The 22,375-nt window shown below is 42.8% G+C and overlaps 1 protein-coding gene across 2 annotated transcripts; it reads left to right on the plus strand.

Moving 5' to 3' along the window:
* LOC141325541 (uncharacterized) lies at positions 1–20,048 on the plus strand. 2 transcript variants are annotated; one of them, XM_073834291.1, is made up of 12 exons: positions 1–625; positions 1,365–1,460; positions 1,554–1,787; positions 2,827–2,986; positions 4,903–5,283; positions 6,668–7,048; positions 10,560–11,309; positions 11,993–12,085; positions 17,810–17,952; positions 18,030–18,303; positions 18,384–18,718; positions 19,528–20,048. In XM_073834291.1, the coding sequence occupies exons 1-12, from the start codon at positions 53–55 to the stop codon at positions 19,834–19,836; spliced, it is 3,729 nt and encodes a 1,242-aa protein (XP_073690392.1). In that variant the 5' UTR covers positions 1–52; the 3' UTR covers positions 19,837–20,048. The 2 variants fall into 2 exon arrangements, with proteins under 2 accessions (XP_073690392.1, XP_073690393.1); XM_073834292.1 differs by lacking the exons at positions 4,903–5,283; positions 6,668–7,048.
* Positions 20,049–22,375: the final 2,327 nt, after the last annotated feature.

Below are 22,375 nucleotides of genomic sequence, written 5' to 3' on the forward strand. Positions count from 1 at the left end.
TGAAGTGTAGTTGAGCTGTTGTGTGTTTGTGTCTCTGTATTCACGCAGTAAAATGGAAGCAGCCAGAAATTTGCAGGCTGAGTTCACGTGTTCAGTGTGTCTGGATCTCCTAAAGGACCCAGTTGCCATTCCCTGTGGACACAGTTACTGTAAGAGCTGTATTACAGGCAGCTGGGATCAGGAGGATAAGAAGGGAGTCTACAGCTGCCCTCAGTGCAGACAGTCCTTCAATCCAAGACCTGCTTTAGCTAAAATCACTGTGTTGGCTGAAGTGGTGGAGAAACTGAAGAAGACCAAACTTCCTGCTGACTGTTACGCTGGAGCTGGAGATGTGCCATGTGACGTCTGTACTGGAAGAAAATACAAAGCCGTCAAGTCCTGTCTGATGTGTCTGAACTCCTACTGTCAGAATCACCTTGAACAACATGAGAGTTTCTTTAAAGGAAAGAGACACAATTTGATCAATGCCACTGGACGACTGCAGGAGATGATCTGCCAGAAACATGAGAAGCTCCTTGAGGTTTTCTGTCGCACTGATCAGAAATGTATATGTGTGCTGTGTGCGATGGATGAACATAAAAACCACGACACTGTATCAGCTGCGGCACAGAAGACAGAAACACAGGTATTTAAAACTAGACACTGATGAAATATTGTTAACACATTGGCTTGTTTATATCGGCACCCAATAACAGCTAAGTTAATAACAGATTACAGCATTCACACTGCACACGTCAGCAAAAATGAACAGGACGAGTCTGAAAATGCACTGTAAACCTTTGTCAATACAATCTTTTGTAAAATTGGCCTTGATTAAGCAACATAAAATATTGGAGTGAAATATTCAACCATTGTCTGACAACATATACTGCTATCAGTCAAAATGCAATTTAAATGCAGTGATAGATGGCTTTCTATGTCTGGCCAAATCTAGATTTAATTTATTTATAGCTTCACTTTGACTTTTGATCTGTGTAGACGTAAAGCCCTGTTTCATATAAATCAGATTCCATGATGATAAAGTTTGTAATAGTGGCAGCTATTAACAGTAATAATGTAGTGATCCAATAGTCAGTTTATTTTTTGTGTAGCTGCAGGTCTGTTAGCAGGAACACAGTCAGTGTGAAGTTCTACGTCTGTGTCAGTTTCACATTTATAATAGCCTACTTTTATAATTTGCAGTGTGAAACGGTTCGTATGCTCCATGTTGTTTCATGTATGATGATTGTAACCAATCATCCCTACTGAAGTTTGAACCTACAGCAATTGGTTATCAGTTCAGATTAACTGCCTCTCCCTACTTTTACTGAATTCAATGTTACATAGTGGTTTTCTGTGTCATTTACTGTCATCTGTTTCTCCAGCACAAGCTAAAGGAGATGCAGAAGACATTTCAGCAGAGAGTCCAGCAGAGAGAGAAAGATCTTCAGCAGCTGAGAGAGACTGTGGAGTCTCATAAGGTGAGTCTGGAGAAGAAGAGAAGTTTGTCTCATTTCAGACTATCTTGTCTCTTTCAGTCCCACTGAAGCCTGAATCACTGTGTGTCCTAACAGCGCTCTGCACAGACAGCAGTGGAGGAGAGTGAGAGGATCTTTACTGAGCTCATCCGCTCAATTGAGAGAAGCCGCTCTGAACTGATACGGCTGATCAGAGATCAGGAAAAGGCTGCAGTCAGTCGAGCTGAAGGACGACTGGAGCGACTGGAGCAGGAGATCAATGATCTGAGGAGGAGAGACGATGAGCTGGAGCAGCTATCACACACACAGGATCACATCCAGTTCCTGCAGGTAACAGAGATCTAGAACAGGGGGGTGTTCCATAAACCAAGTTTACCAAATAAGTCAGGCTTATTTCAGTTAGTCTGACTTATTGTCACTTGATTTGGCTCAAAATAAGTCAGACTAACTGAAATAAGCCTGACTTATTTGGTAAACTTCTTTTATGGAATACCCCCCTGGTTCATAGTGGACTTGAACCAGATCCTGCTTTGACAAGAGACTCACAGAGAAACACTTTGTAAGAGCAGAATAAGACTTCACTTTTATTTCACCTTTTTAACTAATATTTCTTTCTGATTTGGAACCAAACAAAACCTGACCAGGTTTTAGGGGTCATTGTGAATTTTCAGTGTTACTAATAGCTCTAAAGTTATAAAGAATGGTCTGAATGTGTACTCATACTCTTTGAGCTAGTTTTTCTAAGCAGATACAATTCCATTGATATGCTTGAGCTGTTAGATCAGGGATGGGCAACCCACTGTCCTGCAGAGTTTAGCTCCAACCCTAATCAAACACACCTGAACAAGCTAATCAGTTTCTTCCATCACTTTAAAGCTTCAGGCAGGTGTGTTTGATTAGGGTTGGGGCTAAACTCAGCAGGACAGTGGCCCTCCAGGACCAAAGTTGGCCATCCCTGTGTTAGGTGGACATTTATGTATGTGGATGTCTTAACAGATGTTTTATCATCCAAACTATTTCTAGTAAATTCATATGTAATGCAAGTGGCAAATATTACAATCTGTAGGTCTAATGTAATTTAATGCAGAGGTCTTCAACCCTGCTCCTGCGGACCCACTGTCCTGGAAAGTTTATTCCCAACCTGCTTCAGCACACCTGCCTGCAATTTTCAAGCAGTCTTGAGGAGCTTGATTGGCTGCTTTCAAGTGTGTTTGATTAAGGTTGTAGCTAAACTCTTCAGGGTAGTGGGTCCCCAGAAATAGGGATGAAGACCTCTGATTTAATGAATATGAGAAGAATCAAGCTGATGTTTGTGCAGCTTATTGGGTGAAGTGTTGAGCTGATGAGTCTTGGTTTCTGTTTTCTGTAGAGTTTCCAGTCTCTCTCAGCATCTCCTCAATCTACAGACGTAAAATATGATCCCTTTAGTTCTCTATTCTCTTTTAATGACCTGGGAGAATCTGCCCGTCAGCTGAGAGACAAACTGGAGAATGTCTGCAAAGAGGAGCTCAAGAAGATCTTTGACAGAGGTAAAGTCCTGGAGATTCATCTGCTCTCAGAAATTAGTTCTCCATCATCTCATAGCATGGTAATAATATAAGAAATGTCTTGACATAATACATTATTTGTATTTATTATACTGTTTTCTTATAAATTTTGTCTAATTTTTCATTCTTAGACATTTTTAACATGTATATATTTATATTTACATATATAACATCAACATAGTGACAGGTTTTAGGATATATTAAGGAATATGAAAGTGAAAGTTTGCTGTTTATTGATTTATTTGTTTGTATATTGTAGGGTAACTTTTTTACTTGATTTATTCAGTTTTTCCAACACAGAAAAAAGTTGAATCGCAGTATCCAGTGACAGACATAGAACTAACTGTGAAACATCAAATGTCACTGAATTTGCCAATGGAATGGCAATAAGCACTAGTTTCTCTAAATATTAAGCCGCATAAGTCATGTTGTGTGTGTCTCTGTGTGAATTATTCGTGCAGTTTTGTTTACTACTCATACCGAATCAAGACATTTGTAGTGTTTTCAGCATAAGTCGTCTCATAATATAGTTACATTAGATATATGCCCATGACTGTGCCAGGGTTCAGGCAATTCTGCCTCGTTTCTAAAACACAGACTGCTGCAATAAATGAGCATTCACTCACACCGCTTGTTGCAAGATTCTCTTAGTGAGGCGCTGCAACCGTAATAAGTGATCTGTAAGTGATCTTGTTTCTCCCAAAACGAAAGTAAATTTTCCTCTGATGACTCATCAAACATCATTCTGGGTGTTGGCTCTGATGTTTATTAGTGTTTGGGCACCTTGAAGGAATCCTTTGACAGAAACAACATCAAAGGGGTAAATATCTAGGCAGCACATGTCCACACATGCATCCACAAACCTATAGATTTAACTTCCAGTGGCATTTTATTTATTTAGTTATTCTGTTTGTTTGCTCCCGGCGGACTTAAATAAATAAATGAATGAATTAAGTTGTTTTATGAAATCAATTAAATAGGTCATTGGATGCAAAATTCACTTTTACGTTGTTTGAAAATAAATGTCTGGTAGCAGTGTGTGTACACAACCACCTTTAATGATACAAATTCAACCAGTGCTCTTTTAAAAATCAATATATATCATATCCACTTTTTTCAAATCAAGCCATTCTCAGCTTCTTGGCTGTCACACAGAGGCCGCTCTGACAATAGTTGATTCACACAGCCGTCTTACCTTAGACCCGCCCTGAGTGAGCTGTGAACTGTCCACCATGGTTTCGACTCCAGTGCAGAAGTAGACAAGAATGTCTCCTTTTGATGTTGGCTGTAATAATGAACATAGCAGTCATCATTTACTCCTGACATCTGAGCCGCTGAAGATGCAGAGGATTAACCTTACTTTTGTTTTTGAATGGAATGCACCAGGCGATCTACCTAAATGCGTCTATGTTTGCGCAAATCGTTGAAAATCGCCTTTTCTAATAATGTGCTATTTAGCAAGTTTTGCGGCTAAAGTGTAAAGTCTGCTTGTCATCCAGTGGTAGAGAGGGGCGGGTGAGCAGAGCTCGTTAGCATTTAAAGAGCCATGCAACAAAACAGCTCACTCTGAACAGGGCTTATTTTGACAAGGTAAAAAGGGTGTTGTTTTACACTACCATTGAGAAATACCAAAGTATGTTATAGAACTTTCATTAATCATATTAACTTGTATGTAAATATGTAATTTTTGTTACACTTTTGAACACACTGAGAACATATTGACATATTGTGTTCAGTTATGAAGATGTGTCAGTTTAAAGAAATGGTTTTAACAAGGTCATAAAAAGGTTTAAGATTTACCTAAAAAATGGAGAATGACTTGTGCCAAAAAAGAGAACCACATTAGTATACAATAATTAAGACCTGCTTAAAACCATTCTTTATATATTTTTTTTCAGTTTCTACTACTACAGGTCCCTCTGTGTGCAGCAGTGCAGCTCCTTCTACAGAACAGTTAAAACCTGTAGACGATCTCAAAGGCTCTGCCCCTGTGGCTCCTCCTGCCAAGTTGTTTTCTGCTGGACTTTCTGGAGATTCTGCTAAGAACATCACCAGCACTGATGTCACTTCGAAGGGCTTCAGATCTGGAACTCAAAAAACGGCTTCTTTTAAGATTGGATTGAAGGATGCTGCTGTGACATCTGCTGTTTTTGGAGCTCAGGCTGATAAGAAAACAATTCAGGCAGATGCACCACAACATAAGGAAGTGTCAGCAGCTCCAGCGGTCCCAGTTGTTACTGCCGCCTGCAACACTGAAAAAAGTAATGCAACATCACAAGGTGATTTTTTTTTTCTTTGGTTAAAAGAAAAATTATTTCATGTTTTATGCCTTCATCTGATTAACAGAAAAGTTAAAATTCACAATTCAAATTTCTGAGAGGTTGTAGTTTCTCTCAGAAATTTGAATTGTGTATTTTAACTTTTCTGTTTATTATTATTATACAATAATAATTATTGTAAATCAGCGGTCTCAAACTCAATTCCTGGAGGGCTGCAGCTCTGCAGAGTTTAGATCCAACCAGCTCCAACTCACCCCTGCTTAGAAGTTTCTAGTAATCCTGAAGACCTTGATTAGCTGTATCAGGTGTGTTTGATTAGGGTTGGAGCTAAATTGTGCAGAGCTGTGGCCCTCCAGGAATTGAGTTTGAGACCAGTGATGTAAATTAATGAATTAAGTTGTTTTATAAATTCAATTATTGGGGTCATCTGATGCAAAATTCACTTTTACATTGTTTGAACATAAATGTCTGGTAGCAGTGTGTGTACACATCCACCTTATAATGATACAAATCCACCCAGTGCTACTTTAAAAATCAATATATATCATATCCCCTTTTTCAAATCAAGCCATTCTCAGCTTCTTGGCTGTCACACAGAGGCCGCTCTGACAATAGTTGATTCACACGGCCGTCTTACCTTAGACCCGCCCTGAGTGAGCTGTGAACTGTCCACCATGGTTTCGACTCCAGTGCAGAAGTAGACAAGAATGTTTCCTTTTGTTATTGGATGTAATATTGAACATAGCAGTCATCATTTACTCCTGACATCTGAGCCGCTGAAGATGCAGAGGATTAACCTTACTTTTGTTTTTGAATGGAATGCACCAGGCGATCTACCTAAATGCGTCTATGTCCGAGCAAATCATTTATGATCCATTATAAGGTACTTTTACGAATATTTGAAAATCGCCTTTCCTAATAATGTGCTAGTTAAATGCTACTAAAGTGTATAGTCTGCTCGTCATCCAATGGTAAAGAGGGGCGGGTGAGCAAAGCTCATTAGCATTTAAAGAGCCATGCAACAAAACAGCTCGCTCTGAACAGGGCTGATTTTGACAAGGTAAAAAGGGTGTTGTTTTACACTACCATTGAGAAAATTTAACCAAAGTATGTTATAGACTTTTCATTAAGACCCTAAAGAATCATATTAACTTGTATGTAAATATGTAATTTTTGTTACACTTTTGAACATACTGAGAACATATTGAAATTTTGTGTTCACTTATGAAGATGTGTCAGTTTAAAGAATTGGTTTTAACAAGGTCATAAAAAGGTTTAAGATTTACCTAAAAAATGGAGAATGACTTGTGCCAAAAAAGAGAACCACATTAGTATACAATAATTAAGACCTGCTTAAAACCATTCTTTATATATTTTTTTTCAGTTTCTACTACTACAGGTCCCTCTGTGTGCAGCAGTGCAGCTCCTTCTACAGAACAGTTAAAACCTGTAGACGATCTCAAAGGCTCTGCCCCTGTGGCTCCTCCTGCCAAGTTGTTTTCTGCTGGACTTTCTGGAGATTCTGCTAAGAACATCACCAGCACTGATGTCACTTCGAAGGGCTTCAGATCTGGAACTCAAAAAACGGCTTCTTTTAAGATTGGATTGAAGGATGCTGCTGTGACATCTGCTGTTTTTGGAGCTCAGGCTGATAAGAAAACAATTCAGGCAGATGCACCACAACATAAGGAAGTGTCAGCAGCTCCAGCAGTCCCAGTTGTTACTGCCGCCTGCAACACTGAAAAAAGTAATGCAACATCACAAGGTGATTTTTTTTTTTCTTTGGTTAAAAGAAAAATTATTTCATGTTTTATGCCTTCATCTGATTAACAGAAAAGTTAAAATTCACAATTCAAATTTCTGAGAGGTTGTAGTTTATCTCAGAAATTTGAATTGTGTATTTTAACTTTTCTGTTTATTATTATTATACAATAATAATTATTGTAAATCAGCGGTCTCAAACTCAATTCCTGGAGGGCTGCAGCTCTGCAGAGTTTAGATCCAACCAGCTCCAACTCACCCCTGCTTAGAAGTTTCTAGTAGTCCTGAAGACCTTGATTAGCTGTATCAGGTGTGTTTGATTAGGGTTGGAGCTAAATTGTGCAGAGCTGTGGCCCTCCAGGAATTGAGTTTGAGACCAGTGATGTAAATTAATGAATTAAGTTGTTTTATAAATTCAATTATTGGGGTCATCTGATGCAAAATTCACTTTTACATTGTTTGAACATAAATGTCTGGTAGCAGTGTGTGTACACAACCACCTTATAATGATACAAATCCACCCAGCGCTCTTTTAAAAATCAATATATATCATATCCACTTTTTCAAATCAAGCCATTCTCAGCTTCTTGGCTGTCACACAGAGGCCGCTCTGACAATAGTTGATTCACACGGCCGTCTTACCTTAGACCCGCCCTGAGTGAGCTGTGAACTGTCCACCATGGTTTCGACTCCAGTGCAGAAGTAGACAAGAATGTCTCCTTTTGTTGTTGGATATAATAATGAACATAGCAGTCATCATTTACTCCTGACATCTGAGCCGCTGAAGATGCAGAGGATTAACCTTACTTTTGTTTTTGAATGGAATGCACCAGGCGATCTACATGCGTCTATGTTCGAGAAAAATCATTTGTGATCCATTTTAAGGTCTTTTTACGAATATTTGAAAATCGCCTTTCCTAATAATGTGCTAGTTAAATGCGACTAAAGTGTATAGTCTGCTCATCATTCCATGGCAGAGAGGGACGGGGTGAGCAAAGCTCATTAGCATTTAAAGAGCCATGCAACAAAACGGCTCACTCTGAACAGGGCTGAATAGACGATCTCAAAGGCTCTGCCCCTGTGGCTCCTCCTGCCAAGTTGTTTTCTGTAGGACTTTCTGCAGATTCTGCTAAGAACATCACCAGCACTGATGTCACTTCGAAGGGCTTCATATCTGGATCTCAAAACCCAGCTTCTTTTAAGTTTGGATTGAAGGATGCTGCTGTGACATCTGCTGGCTTTGGAGCTTAGGCTGATAAGAAAACAATTCATGCAGATGCACCACAACATAAGGAAGTGTCAGCAGCTCCAGCGGTCCCTGTTGTTACTGCCGCCTGCAACACTGGAAAAAGTAATGCAACATCAGGAGGAGGGTCATTTTTGGCTAAAAATGTCAATTTCAATCTTGTTTAAATCTTAACAACTAGAAAGGCAACATCAATTTAAATGTAACAAAAGCAAAGCTCTACTGCATCTTGCATTTTTTATTTTTTATTTATGATTTCACATCTCATAATTATATATATATATATATATATATATATATATATATATATATATATATATATATATATATATATATATATATATACATACATACATATACATATACAGTAGTCAACATTTGAAGTGGATCAAAACCTTTCATCAAAGTTGTCCTAAAACCAAAACTATACCTGTTGTTGTCTTAGGTCAACTTTGATTAACTTTTTTGATCCACTTCAAATGTTGACTACTGTATATATAGACAGCACATGTCCACACATGCATCCTGGACCATGGAGCTGTGGCAGACAGTGGAAACTTGGAGGACCTGGACCATGGAGTGATGGCAGACAGCCTAGGCAGTGCAGGCAGAGCAGGGAGCCATGGCGTTGCAGGCAGAGCAGGAATCTTGGTGTTGCAGGCAGTTCAATAGCAGACCTGGATCATGAAGCAGAGGTGGGCCTGGACCGTGAAGCAGTGGCAGACTGTGGAGTAGTTGAAGCCATGGCGTTGCAGGCAGAGCAGGCGAGATACTGCTGGGTTTATGGCGATCTGTGTTCCAAAAGCTGCTGGATCTTTGGGTGGCGAAGTATTTCTGTAACACGGACTCGACGACAGCGTGTAAGATCCAATCGCACACTTTATTTAACACTGCGTAATCGAGACAGGCAGGGTCGATCTCCAAACAAACAGTAACACGAAGGCAAGACAAAAGTGTAATCCAGTAAACAGGCAGAACGTCAAAAATCCAGTGAGCAGTCCAAAAGTAACAAATAAACAACTCTATGAAACAATGCGGAACTATGGCAGAGAAACAGAACGAAACAATAGCGAAAACAAAGCAAAACTATGACAGGAAACAAAACAGTGGAAAATATCAAAACAGGTCAATGAAACAGGAGAAACGCTTAGTAGAGCCTGGACAGCAAAACAATACTTCGCGGGGCCTGTTTGGTGTAGGCCTCCTTAAATGACCACCAAACAGGAAGTTACCCATGAAGCAACAGAGGGAGTGAGAACAGTCAGTGCATGGGTGAGGGCTCCCTCTGCTGGCGTGGTGTTACAAGTACGGTAGAATGTTAATTTGATTACAATTTAATGTGATTTTTTTTTTTTTTTTTTTTTTTTTAGTTTGGTTAAAAGATTAATTAAATTCATGTTTTATGCCTTCATCTGATTACCAGAAAAGTTAAAATACACAATTCAAATTTTAGGAAAACAACAACAACAACAACAACAACAACAACAAAATATTGTAAATTAATGAATAAATTAAGTTGCTTTATGAATTCAATTAATGTACACAACCACCTTATAATGATACAAATCCACCCAGCGCACTTTTGAAAATCAATATATATATAATATCCCCTTTTTTTTAAATCAAGCCATTCTCAGCTTCTTGGCTGTCACACAGAGGCCGCTCTGATAATAGTTGATTCACACAGCCGTCTTACCTTAGACCCGCCCTGAGTGAGCTGTGAACTGTCCACCATGGTTTCGAGCAAATAATTCATGATCCATTATAAAGTCTTTTTATTAATATTTGAAAATCGCCTTTCCTAATAATGTGTTAGTTAAATGCTACTAAAGTGTATAGTCTGCTCGTCATCCAGTGGTAGAGAGGGGCGGGTGAGCAAAGCTCATTAGCATTTAAAGAGCCATGCAACAAAACAGCTCGCTCTGAACAGGGCTGATTTTGACAAGGTAAAAAGGGTGTTGTTTTACACTACCATTGAGAAATTTTAACCAAAGTATGTTATAGACTTTTCATTAAGACCCTAAAGAATCATATTAACTTGTATGTAAATATGTAATTTTTGTTACACTTTTGAACATACTGGGAACATATTGAAATTTTGTGTTCAGTTATGAAGATGTGTCAATTTAAATAATTGGTTTTAACAAGGTCATAAAAAGGTTTTAGATTTACCTAAAAAATGGAGAATGACTTGGGCCAAAAAAAGAGAACCACATTAGTATACAATAATTAAGACCTGCTTAAAACCATTCTTTATATATTTTTTCAGTTGCTACTACTACAGGTCCCTCTGTGTGCAGCAGTGCAGCTCCTTCTACAGAAAAGTTAAAACCTGTAGAGGATCTCAAAGGTTCTGCCCCTGTGGCTCCTCCTGCCAAGTTGTTTTCTGCTGGACTTTCTGGAGATTCTGCTAAGAACATCACCAGCACTGATGTCACTTCGAAGGGCTTCACATCTGGATCTCAAAACCCAGCTTTTTTTAAGTTTGGACTGAAGGATGTTGCTGTGACATCTGCTGATTTAGGAGCTCAGGCTGATAAGAAAACAGTTCAGGCAGATGCACCACAACATAAGGAAGTGTCAGCAGCTCCAGCTGTCCCAGTTGTTACTGCCGCCTGCAACACTGAAAAAAGTAATGCAACATCACAAGGAGGGTCATTTTTGGCGAAAAATGCCTGCCAACCTGCTGTGATAGCATTTGAAGCCAATTTCAACCCAGGCACTGGTTTTCAGTTTGGTACAAAAAATGATAAAGCATCCTTAGAAGGCTTCAAGATTGAGTCCTCTACAACTGAGGCTGAAAAATCATCAAGCAGTTCAAAGTTCCTGTCAGTGCCTGTTGTTAAGTCTGATATTGCAGAATCTGAGGCAAAAGCATCAAACAAACAGTCACAAAATGGATCAGACCTCCTCAAAAATGTTGCTGAACTTCACAAAGAGGAAGAAAATAAGGCGGCTCTGAGTTCCTCAGATCAGTCTGTAGATGCTTGTCGTCACAATAACAATCCCCTTAATACTGGTAAGCCAAAATCCTTCAGTTTTGCCATTCCCTTTGTTATTAAGTCAATAAATTAGGTTTGTTTGAATCTTAACAACTAGAAAGGCAACATCAATTTAAATGTAACAAAAGCAAAGCTCTACTGCATCTTGTCTACTGCAACATGTTATGTTGTGCTATATCTATTTTTGCTGTACTAAACTTAGCAATAAAAAAGTTGGAAAAAATGAAGAACTGTAAAATTTAACTGCCGTCTAAAATGTTGGTGTCATTTATTATTATATGAGTGTGTTCAAACAGGTTGACAGGTTGGGAAGATGAAGTGAACCACTGGTCAGAAATTGTATCAATTTAAGAGAAATGCTGTAATTAGGGGATTTAAACTCTTGACATCTGGCAGCAGCAACCATAAATGCTTGTGGAGGCTTGGTACCAATGCAAGATAATGCCAATGTCAAAGAAAGAAAAAATGTTTTCAGGATAAATAACCAGCAGGCCAACACTGCAAATATTATTTTTTAATGAACCATACAGACCTATCATTTAATCATAAACAGGACAGGATAAAAAGTATAATTAAAAGATAAAAATAACAATCAGTGAGGATTAGGGTCAGAGTAAAGTACAGGGACAATGAAACAGGCTGTAAATAATTTTCCTGTTAAATGTTGTTTAACTTGTGATGTGTGTTTGCTTTGCTGCAGCAGGTCTTTTGTTTGGATTTGCATCTGCAAGTTTGTCTTCATTTGCAGACTTGCAGACAAAGAGTACAGGGGAATTTACATTTGCCAAAAAAGGTGAGAGGCTAATCATTGTTTTCTGATAATAAATACGTGTTTTTATTGCATACAGTAAATGCAGTTAATGCTGCCTATAACACACAGGTCAATTTTATTTGCGTTATAATCTAATTTAATTGTTGTTTGGCTTTGGAAAAAGCCGAATCATAAGCAGATCATAAGGTATTTTTGTTGTTTTTAAAGACCTACACATTTCAGGATTCAGTGTTAAAGTTGGCAGCGTGATGTTCCCTTCCGGGAACTCGACACTGCGTCATCAACGCTTTGGGGAAATGCCATTGGCGAACCCGGCTCTGAATCAGTCTGTAACCAATAGAACGACGGGAGTGACGTCACCAACGCGGTGACGTCAGCGACCAGGAAGTATATAAGCACGTGCGTTTCAAACCGGCTTCAGCTTTTGTCATTCAGCGAAGCGCTCTATGTTGGTCTGTCTGTCTGGGTTTTCATTGCTGTTTTTTATGCCAGTTTGCACAGCTTTTGTTTGAGCAATGTCTGCCAAAAGGTTCCTCCCTGCCAGCGATTCATCGTTGGTGGGGACACACACAGGATGTGTGTTTTCTGCTTGGGAGCGGAGCACGCTCAGTCAGCTCTTGAGGGGGCTGGCTGTCCGCAGTGTGAACGTCTTCCACTGCGGGTGCTTCGTTCCCGGAGGGCTCTCTTTGAGGAGGGAGCCTTCACCAGCGTTCCTCGCGGGTCTGGCCCCGCTTCCGCCGAGGCGGAGCGGCAGCTGCACTCGTGGGGTTCGCAGCTCGATCTGCTAGAGGGAATGGAGATGGGTGATCCCCTATCTCCCTCCTCACCTAGCGGATCGGTTGACCTCCTCCTGGATGCGGAAGCCCGCACTGCGGTTTCTTCCCCCCAGGAGGAGGGTTCAGCACTTCTCTTATCTTCCTCCGAGGAGGTTGATGTAGAGAGTGTTGACATCCCTCAACCGCTTGCTAAATCCCCACAATTTGAGGAGCTCCTGGAGGTGGTGACTCGTGCGGTAGCCAGACTCAACATCAGCTGGCCCGCCGAGCAATCTCATGAGCCGCAAGAAAGCAAGTTAGACGAACGCTTTCTGCGGACACGCAAGCCACCTCCAAGGCGGAGCCTTCCGTTTTTCCCTGATCTCCACAGTGAGCTGTCGAGATCATGGGAGAAACCATTTTCGGCTTGTGTTTTCACCCCCTCCTCCAGTTACTATGGTAACATGGGAGGGGTGGAGGAACACGGCTACAAGATGATGCCGGCAGTTGAACAGACGCTTGCGAGCTATCTGACGCCTGCCGCGGCATCATCTTTGAAGGCTCCGTCCTTGCCCACCAAGCCACTCAAATTAACTTTGAGCTTGTTGGGCAAGGGGTACGTGGCAGCGGGTCAGGCTGGGTCATGTCTGCATACAATGTCCGTGTTGCAGGCATACCAGGCTGACCTGCTAAAAGATTTAGACGATGGTAGGGAGGCACTAAGGAGACTGCCCGTGCTATTGGACGGTCTATGGCGAAGCGGCCCTTACTGCTGTGGCTCAGGGCTGTTGAAGGCAGCCCCTCTCGGGGGGAAATGGGGTTCACCACATTACTTGGTGCCCATTTTTCCTCGGGGCCCTCAGGAGACCAGTCAGCTAACCCTGCCAATGTTTCAGGATGCGGCAGTCTCCCGCAAACCTCTGCTGGTGGTTCCGCCCGGCAACGTAGCGGACTCAGTAAGTTTGTCACCCCTACGGGGGTCCTCAGAGCAGTTAATTCAGGTGTCGCCTGCCAGCCAGCTGTTACAGTCCACCGAATTAATTCCTCAAATTTTACCAGAAACCAGTCTCGAGAGGCTGGTTCCCTTAGTACACTTTCTGGCAGCGTGAAAACTACTGCTGAATGTGTCTTCATGGGTCCTGCGCACTGTAGAAAAAGGGTATCAAATCCAGTTCGGCACCCCGGTGCCGCCCTTCAACGGGCTGTTTCCTACTCTGGTAGGCCCCGAGCAGGTTCTGGTAATGGAACAAGAAGTGGATTCTCTCCTGAGGAAGGAGGCCATCGAGGTGGTCCCTCCCCAGCACAGAGAATCCGGGTTCTACAGCCGGTACTTCATTGTTCCCAAGAAGGATGGAGGGCTGCGGCCCATCTTAGATCTCAGGCAGTTGAACCGCTCAGTCAGGAAACTGAAGTTCAATATGTTAACTGTCAAGCAGGTCGTGTCTCAAATCAGGTCCGAGGACTGGTTTGTCACGATAGATCTGAAAGATGCGTACTTTCACGTCTCCATCCTTCATCAGCACAGGAAGTTTCTCAGGTTCGCTTTCAGGGGCGAAGCTTACCAATACAGAGTTCTTCCTTTCGGCCTAGCACTCTCACCCCGAACTTTTACAAAGTGAATGGATGCTGCTCTGGCTCCTCTGCGACTCCAGGGCATCCGTATACTTAACTATATAGACGATTGGCTGATTTTAGCCAGCTCAGAACAGTTAGCGGTTCAACATCGAGGTGTTGTTCTCGCTCACATGAAAGATTTGAGGTTGAGACTCAACACCAAGAAGAGTGTGCTGTCTCCATTACAGAGAACCACTTATCTAGGTGTCGTATGGGATTCAACCACGATGCAGGCACGATTATCACCTGCTCGGATCGAGTCGATCCTTACTGCAGTAAATGCGGTCAAGCTAGGCCTGTCACTCACTGTAAAACAGTTCCAAGTACTGTTAGGGCTCATGGCAGCAGCAGCCAACGTGATACCTTTTGGCCTGCTGCACATGAGGCCGTTACAGTGGTGGCTCAAGACCAAGGGATTCTCCCCAAGGGGAAATCCATTCCGTAAGATCAAGGTCACGCTGCGATGCCTACGTGCCTTGAGCATGTGGAAGAAACCTTGGTTTCTATCTCAGGGCCCGGTTCTGGGAGCTCCGTGTTGCCGCGTCACGCTAGCGACAGATGCCTCCCTCTCCGGGTGGGGAGCGGTCATGAGTGGCCGCTCGGCCTCCGACCTGTGGACCAGTCAGCACCTCTCGAGGCACATAAATTGCCTGGAGATGCTGGCGGTTTTCAAGGCCCTGAGGCACTTCCTCCCAGACCTGAGGAACCGCCATGTGTTGGTCCGCACCGACAACACAGCAGTGGTTTACTATATTAACCACCAGGGAGGTGTGCGGTCACGCCCCTTGTACAAGCAAGAGCCCTAACAGCACTCAGACATGGCCGAGGCTTCGTCTGTATGCTTTTCCCCCGTTCGGTCTGCTCCCGGGAGTTCTAGAAAGAGTATGCCGGTACGGAGTCAGTCTACAATTAGTAGCCCCATACTGGCCGACCCGAGTATGGTTCTCGGACATCATGGCCCTCCTCGATGGCTCTCCATGGGAGATTCCGATCAGGAGGGACCTCCTTTCTCAGGCCGGGGGTGCAATCTGCCACCCCCACCCAGAGAACTGGAAACTATGGGTGTGGCCCCTGAGGGGGCGCATCTCATAGGTGATGGTCTCTCAACCGAGGTTGCTGAGACCATCCTTCAGTCTAGAGCTCCCTCTACAAGGAAACTTTATGGCCTTAAGTGGAATGTTTTCACCTCATGGTGTAGAGAACGACATGCTGACCCAGTTCACTGCCCAGTTGGTACAGTGCTGGAGTTCTTGCAGTCTCACCTCCCTGAGGGTGTACGTGGCGGCATTATCGGCCTACCACGCCCCTCTTGGTGGCCTGTCAGTGGGTAAGAACCCCCTGGTCATACGGTTCCTTCGCGGTGCACTCAGATTGAGGCCTCGGGTGAACCCTAAAATCCCCACGTGGGATCTCGCTGTGGTACTTGAAGCCCTCTGTAGGCCTCCTTTCGAGCCCTTAGAGGAGATTTCAGATCACTTCCTTACCATTAAGACGGCGCTGCTGTTGGCTCTTACTTCTCTTAGGAGAGTAGGAGACCTTCAGGCCCTTTCAGTGGCCCCTTCATATATCGACTTTGCGCCTGGTCTGGCCAAAGCGTTCCTCTACCCTAGACCCGGGTATGTACCGAAGGTATCGACAGCAGTACCACAGCCAGTCACCCTGCAGGCCTTTTACCCTCCTCCATTCGTGGAGAGCGACCATCGGAAGTATAACTGTATGTGTCCAGTGCGAGCACTGGACACATACGTCCACAGAGCTGCCCTGTGGCGAAAGTCAGAGCAACTGTTGGTCTGTTACGGTCCCCCTAAGAGGGGGCTCCCTGCAACAAAGCCTACTATCAATAGATGGATCGTGGATGTCATAACTACTGTCTATGAGTCCTCTGGCCTCCCATCACCGACGGGTGCGCCCCGACGAAGGACTATTGTCTCCTCGTGTGCCCAAGGGCCGAGGAGGACTCCTTCCTCTCAGTCTGGCTGGTCACCTCGTGCGCCCAAGGGCCGAGGTGTACAACTCTTCCTCTTGCGCTGGGTGCTCCCCAGGCAGAGATGTAATTCTACTTGCGTCCTGGCAGTTTCCCAGGCGGAGCCATTGCAGTGCGAAGTTTCCAGGCACTACTTGGGTCCCTCTTGATCCGGGTACGCCCCGACAAAGGACCACCTTCTCCTCGTGTGCTCGAGGGCCGAGGAGAACCCCCTCTCTGGCTGGTGACCAGACTGGGGCGTATGACCCAAAATCTCGTGAGCCCGAGGGCCGAGGTTTATCCCTCTTCGCTGGGTACGTCCCAGGCAGAGATGTAATCCCGCTTGCGTCCTGGCAATCTTCCCAGGCGAAGCAGCCTGGTGTTCTGGTACCCCCAGACACCACCTGTCCCTCTACATCTGGCTGGTCCCCAGACAGAGGTGGACTCTTTTCCTCGTGTGCCCGAGGGCCGAGGCGGATGAGATCCCTCTTCGCTGGGAGTTTCCCAGGCAGAGATGTAATTCCACTCGCGTCCTGGCAGTTTTCCAGGCGGAGCCAATCCAGTCCCTCTCGTGCTGGCTGTTCCCCAGACAGAGTTTGGACTATTTCCTCGTGCGCCTGATGGCCGAGGTACACACCATTCTTCCTCTTGCGCTGGGGCCTCCCCAGGCAGAGATGTGATTTCGCTCGCGTCCTTGCAGTTTCCCAGGCGGAGCTCTTCCTGTCCTCGTGAGCCCGAGGGCCGAGGTATATACCATCTCCCTCTTGCTCTGGCATTATTTCCGGACAGAGGTGTAATACTTCTCGCGTCCTGGCAGTTTTCCAGGCGGAGAACCATCAGTGCCCCACAGGTAAGTATCTTCTGGCACTGCCCTCTCGCTCTGGGCTGGTCCCCCAGACAGAGGGATATCGCCTCTCTCGTCCTGGTAACCCCAGGCAGAGAGCTCTTCCTGGCCTGATCCACCAGAAGCAACGCTTTCCTTTTCCTTTCCCAGACAAACACCACTGGGCAGGAACTTGGAATTATGGGGTAGTTGGTATGTCGTTCCCCAAAGCGTTGATGACGCAGTGTTGAGTTCCCGGAAGGGAACATCTCGGTTACGTATGTAACCCTGGTTCCCTGAGGGAACGAGACACTGCATCTCAGACCATAATTCCCGCATTCCTGCCGCGCTTCGCTTCATTCCTGGAAGCTGAAGCCGGTTTGAAACGCACGTGCTTATATACTTTCTGGTCGCTGACGTCACCGCGCCGGTGACGTCACTCCCGTCGTTCTATTGGTTACAGACTGATTCAGAGCCGGGTTCGCCAATGGCATTTCCCTAAAGCGTTGATGACGCAGTGTAGAGTTCCCGAAAGGGAACCAGGGTTACATACGTAACCCGAGACGTTTTCAGCTAATTTTTTTCTGCAGAGGCCGATTTTACATGGTCAAATGCTGGAGCCAGAGTTTTTGGAAGTGCAGCGACACAAAATGAAGAAAAAAAGGAAGGCAATGAGGATGAAGAGCTCAGTAATGATGAGATCCACTTTGAGCCAATTGTATCCCTGCCTGAGGTGAGCATTTACTGTGATGCTGTTAGCTGTGGTCTGTGTCTACAGGGAAGTGTGACGTGTTTCCGGGGCTTCTGCAGGTGGAGGTGAGGTCCGGTGAGGAGGACGAAGAGATCCTGTTCAAAGAGCGAGCCAAACTGTACCGTTGGGACCGTGAGCTCAGTCAGTGGAAGGAACGTGGAGTAGGAGACATCAAGATCCTCTGCCATCCTCTGAAAAAGCGCTACCGTGTGGTGATGAGACGCGAGCAGGTGCTGAATGTCTGCGCCAACCACACCATCAGCCAGAGCATTGAGCCTAAGCCCATGAACACCTCGGCTAATGCGCTGGTGTGGACCGCCACTGACTACTCAGGTAAAAGTCTTACCCTTCACCTCATACACACATCTTTCCTGCCGGTGGCTTCACATATACATGTTTGTTTACACACACAGAGGGAGATGGGAAAGTTGAGCAGCTGGCAGCCAAGTTCAAGACTCCAAAGCTGGCCGAGTCATTCAGACAAGTTTTCACCGACTGCCAGAGCTGCATGTCGCAGGCTGATGCTACTCAGATGTCCGCCGCCAAGGCACTTTCACAAGAGTCCAACCCTGTGGTGTTCTTTGACATCACCATAGATGACGAGGATGCTGGGAGAATAGTCATGGAGCTCTTCGCTCACATTGTCCCCAAAACAGCAGAAAACTTTCGGGCTCTGTGTACAAAAGAGTTGGGCTTCGGTTACCACCAGTCTGTTTTTCACAGGATCATCCCAGACTTCATGTGTCAGGTGAGAACCCACTGTTATTGTGGTTTTTTGAAATCACAGCATGGTTCAGCAATTGAATGAGATTCTCAGTGTCAAAACAATCATTATTGCATTTGTTATCTATAAAATTAACAAATAATGCACATCTGTCAATAAGGGTTTTCTGCAAATTAAATCATTTGTTCATTTAAGACAATAGTTCTCAAACATTTTTGGTCACTTCTCCCTTTAGAACTAGAAAAAAATACTTAAAATCTATTTTAAATTTGTTTTAACTTTTCTAAAAAAAATATATGAAAACTATTTTTTTAATTGAAAAACCTGCAGTTAAAAACATGTTTAACCACTACAGGGATATTAGAGCCAGCAGTAAATTCCAGAAGAGCTGGCCAAGGTGAGGCTGCTCTCAGTGGGTTCATGAGTGCTGAATAGCCACTGACAATCTGGAGTTCATGTGTCCAAAAATGTTAAAGCAATTTTTCAAATAGGCGCAATCTTAATGAAACTGTCTTTATAATGCATATTTGAACAAAACAACTACAGTCTTAACACATAGCTGATTCACATAGATTCCAGGACCAGAAGTAACTGTTGTATAAAACAAAATAAACATTAACTGATATAAAATTGAAAAAAAAAAAAAAAAAAAAAAAAAACATTTTATTCTAGATTCTTCCAGAGCACCAATTACATATAATCTGAAGTACTAAAATAAACTAAACAGAGCCGTTCATGGCGATGGTCTGAAATACCTGGGGTGTTTTGCTTCTAGTTTTGGTTTCTGATGGCTACTTAAATAAGTGTTTGTGTTTTGTCCTGTTGTCACTCAGGGTGGTGATTTCACCAAACAAGATGGGAAAGGAGGAAAATCCATCTATGGAGAGAAGTTTGATGACGAGAGCTTCGAAGTGAGGCACACAGGGCCAGGGCTGCTGTCAATGGCCAACCGCGGCAGAGACACCAACAACTCGCAGTTCTTTATCACCCTCAAGAAAGCAGAGCACTTGGACTTCAAACACGTGGTCTTCGGCTTCATCAAAGAGGGCATGGCTGTGGTGAGGAAAATCGGAAAGCTGGGCACTAAAGACGGAAAACCCACGAGAACCATCACCATCTCAAACTGTGGACAGATTAAGTAAATATAAAATGAATAATAAAGTCTATATAAACTACTGTTCATCAAGTTTGAGATTGTGTTCCCAAACTCCTGTGTAAATCAGAACTTGTATATGCAGTGGTTTTATTTTTGTCCTTTTAGTGTGTTAATAAAGTGCACAGCACTAGTTTACAATGAAATTTATACTTTGCAAAAAAGAAGAAAACACTTTAATAAATTTTATTTCCTCATGTTTACAGGGGCTTAATTGAACAGAACGTATATCTTTAGAATACTTTCTTTGTTAAATGTGTGTATTTGGTTGAAAGGTCACTTCACTACTATGAGGTCCGACACAAACACTTGCAGTCAATATACTGAACATAAAATGAAAATCTGAGTTAAGCATGTCATTACTGATGAGAAAATGTAAGTGCAGTCAAATACTTTTGAATCAAGTGAAATGAAGCTGCTTATTTTCTCCTTTCGTTTTGACAAATGTTTCATGAATTCGCCTGTCCATCCAGTCCTGATGGTTAAACTTGGCTTGTTGACTTTGACAGAGGCTCCAACCAGATGCTCAGCTCGGTTTAACCCCTCATTGTGGTACTAAATAGAAGGAGGATAACAGAAATGAAAGAGAAGATGGGGAGGTGGAGGGATTGCAGACCTGTTGCTGTAATGGCTCAATGAGTGCTGCTTATATAAGCCCATAATGATGATTGTCAGGATTGAATGATTAAGCTCCTTCCGAACCTTAGTTTGGAACTTCATTTCAGGAAAACTTAATTATTTAATCTACAGTGTCTCTGACCATCCAGCAATAAGATCGGGTGTTATTATTCATTTGTGTGCAGTAAATGTGCTCTTTAGGGCTAGTTTTTAACCAGTTTTTCTCTTTACTGCATATCTCTGACGTACATGAAACTGATCTTATGTTTTTATAAATATATAAAAAGAGAGTAACACTTTATTTTAAGGTGTCCTTGTTACACGTTACATGTACTTACTATTATAATATTATAATGCAAAAAACCTAATCCTAACCCTAACCATATAATACGTACATGTATTTAATTAATATCACTCAGTACTTAAAAGTGCCATAGAATGCATTGATACAATATTTTAAATTGTTCTCTGATATCTACATAGAAGGTATATGGCATGGAAAGGGCAAAAATTCTCCAGAAACTGTTTTACAGGTCCATTTACAACCCTAGGATTTGTCCCTAGAATGAAATGCTCTGTTATTACCTTACTTGGGAGGTTCATGAATAATAATGATGAGCTCTGCTCTGATAGGCTGTTTCACAGAGTGGCTCATTTCTCATTTCAGTAGCTAAAATGTATATTTAATCACGGAGCTCTAGCCGCTATTAATATGCGGTTTATTTAAACTGCTGTTTTGAATGCACGATCATTTTACTTTCACTTTTGTGATCGCATGTGCTCTATGTAACGTTATACTGCAGTGGCAGTACTTACCACATAAGTTTAGAAGATGCTTGTTAGTGATGCTCAGGATCTGTAAAATCATTCACCATTCGTCAGCGCAGTCATCTTTATTTAAGTGAAATCTTATGTACTGCAATGTAACAGGCTACCGCTAGCAGTAAGCTAACCATGTCCCTTCAGTGGCTCACCTTATTTTATAGCGCCTTATTTGTTTTCCTTGCATTTCTGAGTAAGTTACAGACACCAACCATCCCTGCACTTAGCATGTTTTTGCACAACCTGGAACATAACATTTATTCCCGTGATCTGCCATTTTCGCTATTGTCCTCGCTTTGTTTTATTTTATTTTCCACAATAGGTTAGCTGCAGAACTTCTGATGATTTGGCTATGCAAATGTTGGGGACGTAACTATTAATGATCGCAACTCTTATAAATGAAAAAGTGTTATTTTATTATTTTTCAGACAAAATGCTTTTTTGTGAATTTGGAATATCCTTTATTCCAAATAACAAAAATAAATAGAATGCATCATAGATGAAATATCCCGCGAAGCCACTCCTACGTCCCGATCAAAATCAAATTATGCGTGATACGTGCTTTAAAGTCCTGTCTTGAATCAAATAATTTGCCATACACGCTTTGAAGTTCCATTTTGAATCAAACGATTTGTGATACGTGCATTGAAGTCCCGTTCTGATCAAATGATACGCGATCCGATTGGAGCGCTTCAAAACAGTGAATCATTTTGCAACGCAGTTTCAAAAAGCTCTGTTGATACTTTACTCACTTTCTCTATATAATTGATTCGTTGTTTGAATTGAAATAATTACAATTAATAGGCCTAACTTACAATGTTTTTATTAAATTGTGATTACATTAGACAGTTTCCTTTGTATTAAAACATTTCTACCAGAAAAACTCGGGAGAATTTATACTATACCGATTACGTTTATGTAGAAGCTCAGCAAGCAATCAGGTTCTTTGGCGTAGGCCCCGTTCGTAACTCGCATTCAGAGGGTACGGAAACAGCGAGTCCCGCCTGTAGACGAAGGCGGGGGCGCCGCTCACCCCCCGCTGAGTCAGGAAGGGGCCAACTGGTGATGGTGGGGATTGAGGAAAGACA

The sequence above is a fragment of the Garra rufa genome, chromosome 2 (genome assembly GCF_049309525.1).
Source record: "Garra rufa chromosome 2, GarRuf1.0, whole genome shotgun sequence".
NCBI lineage: Eukaryota > Metazoa > Chordata > Actinopteri > Cypriniformes > Cyprinidae > Garra > Garra rufa.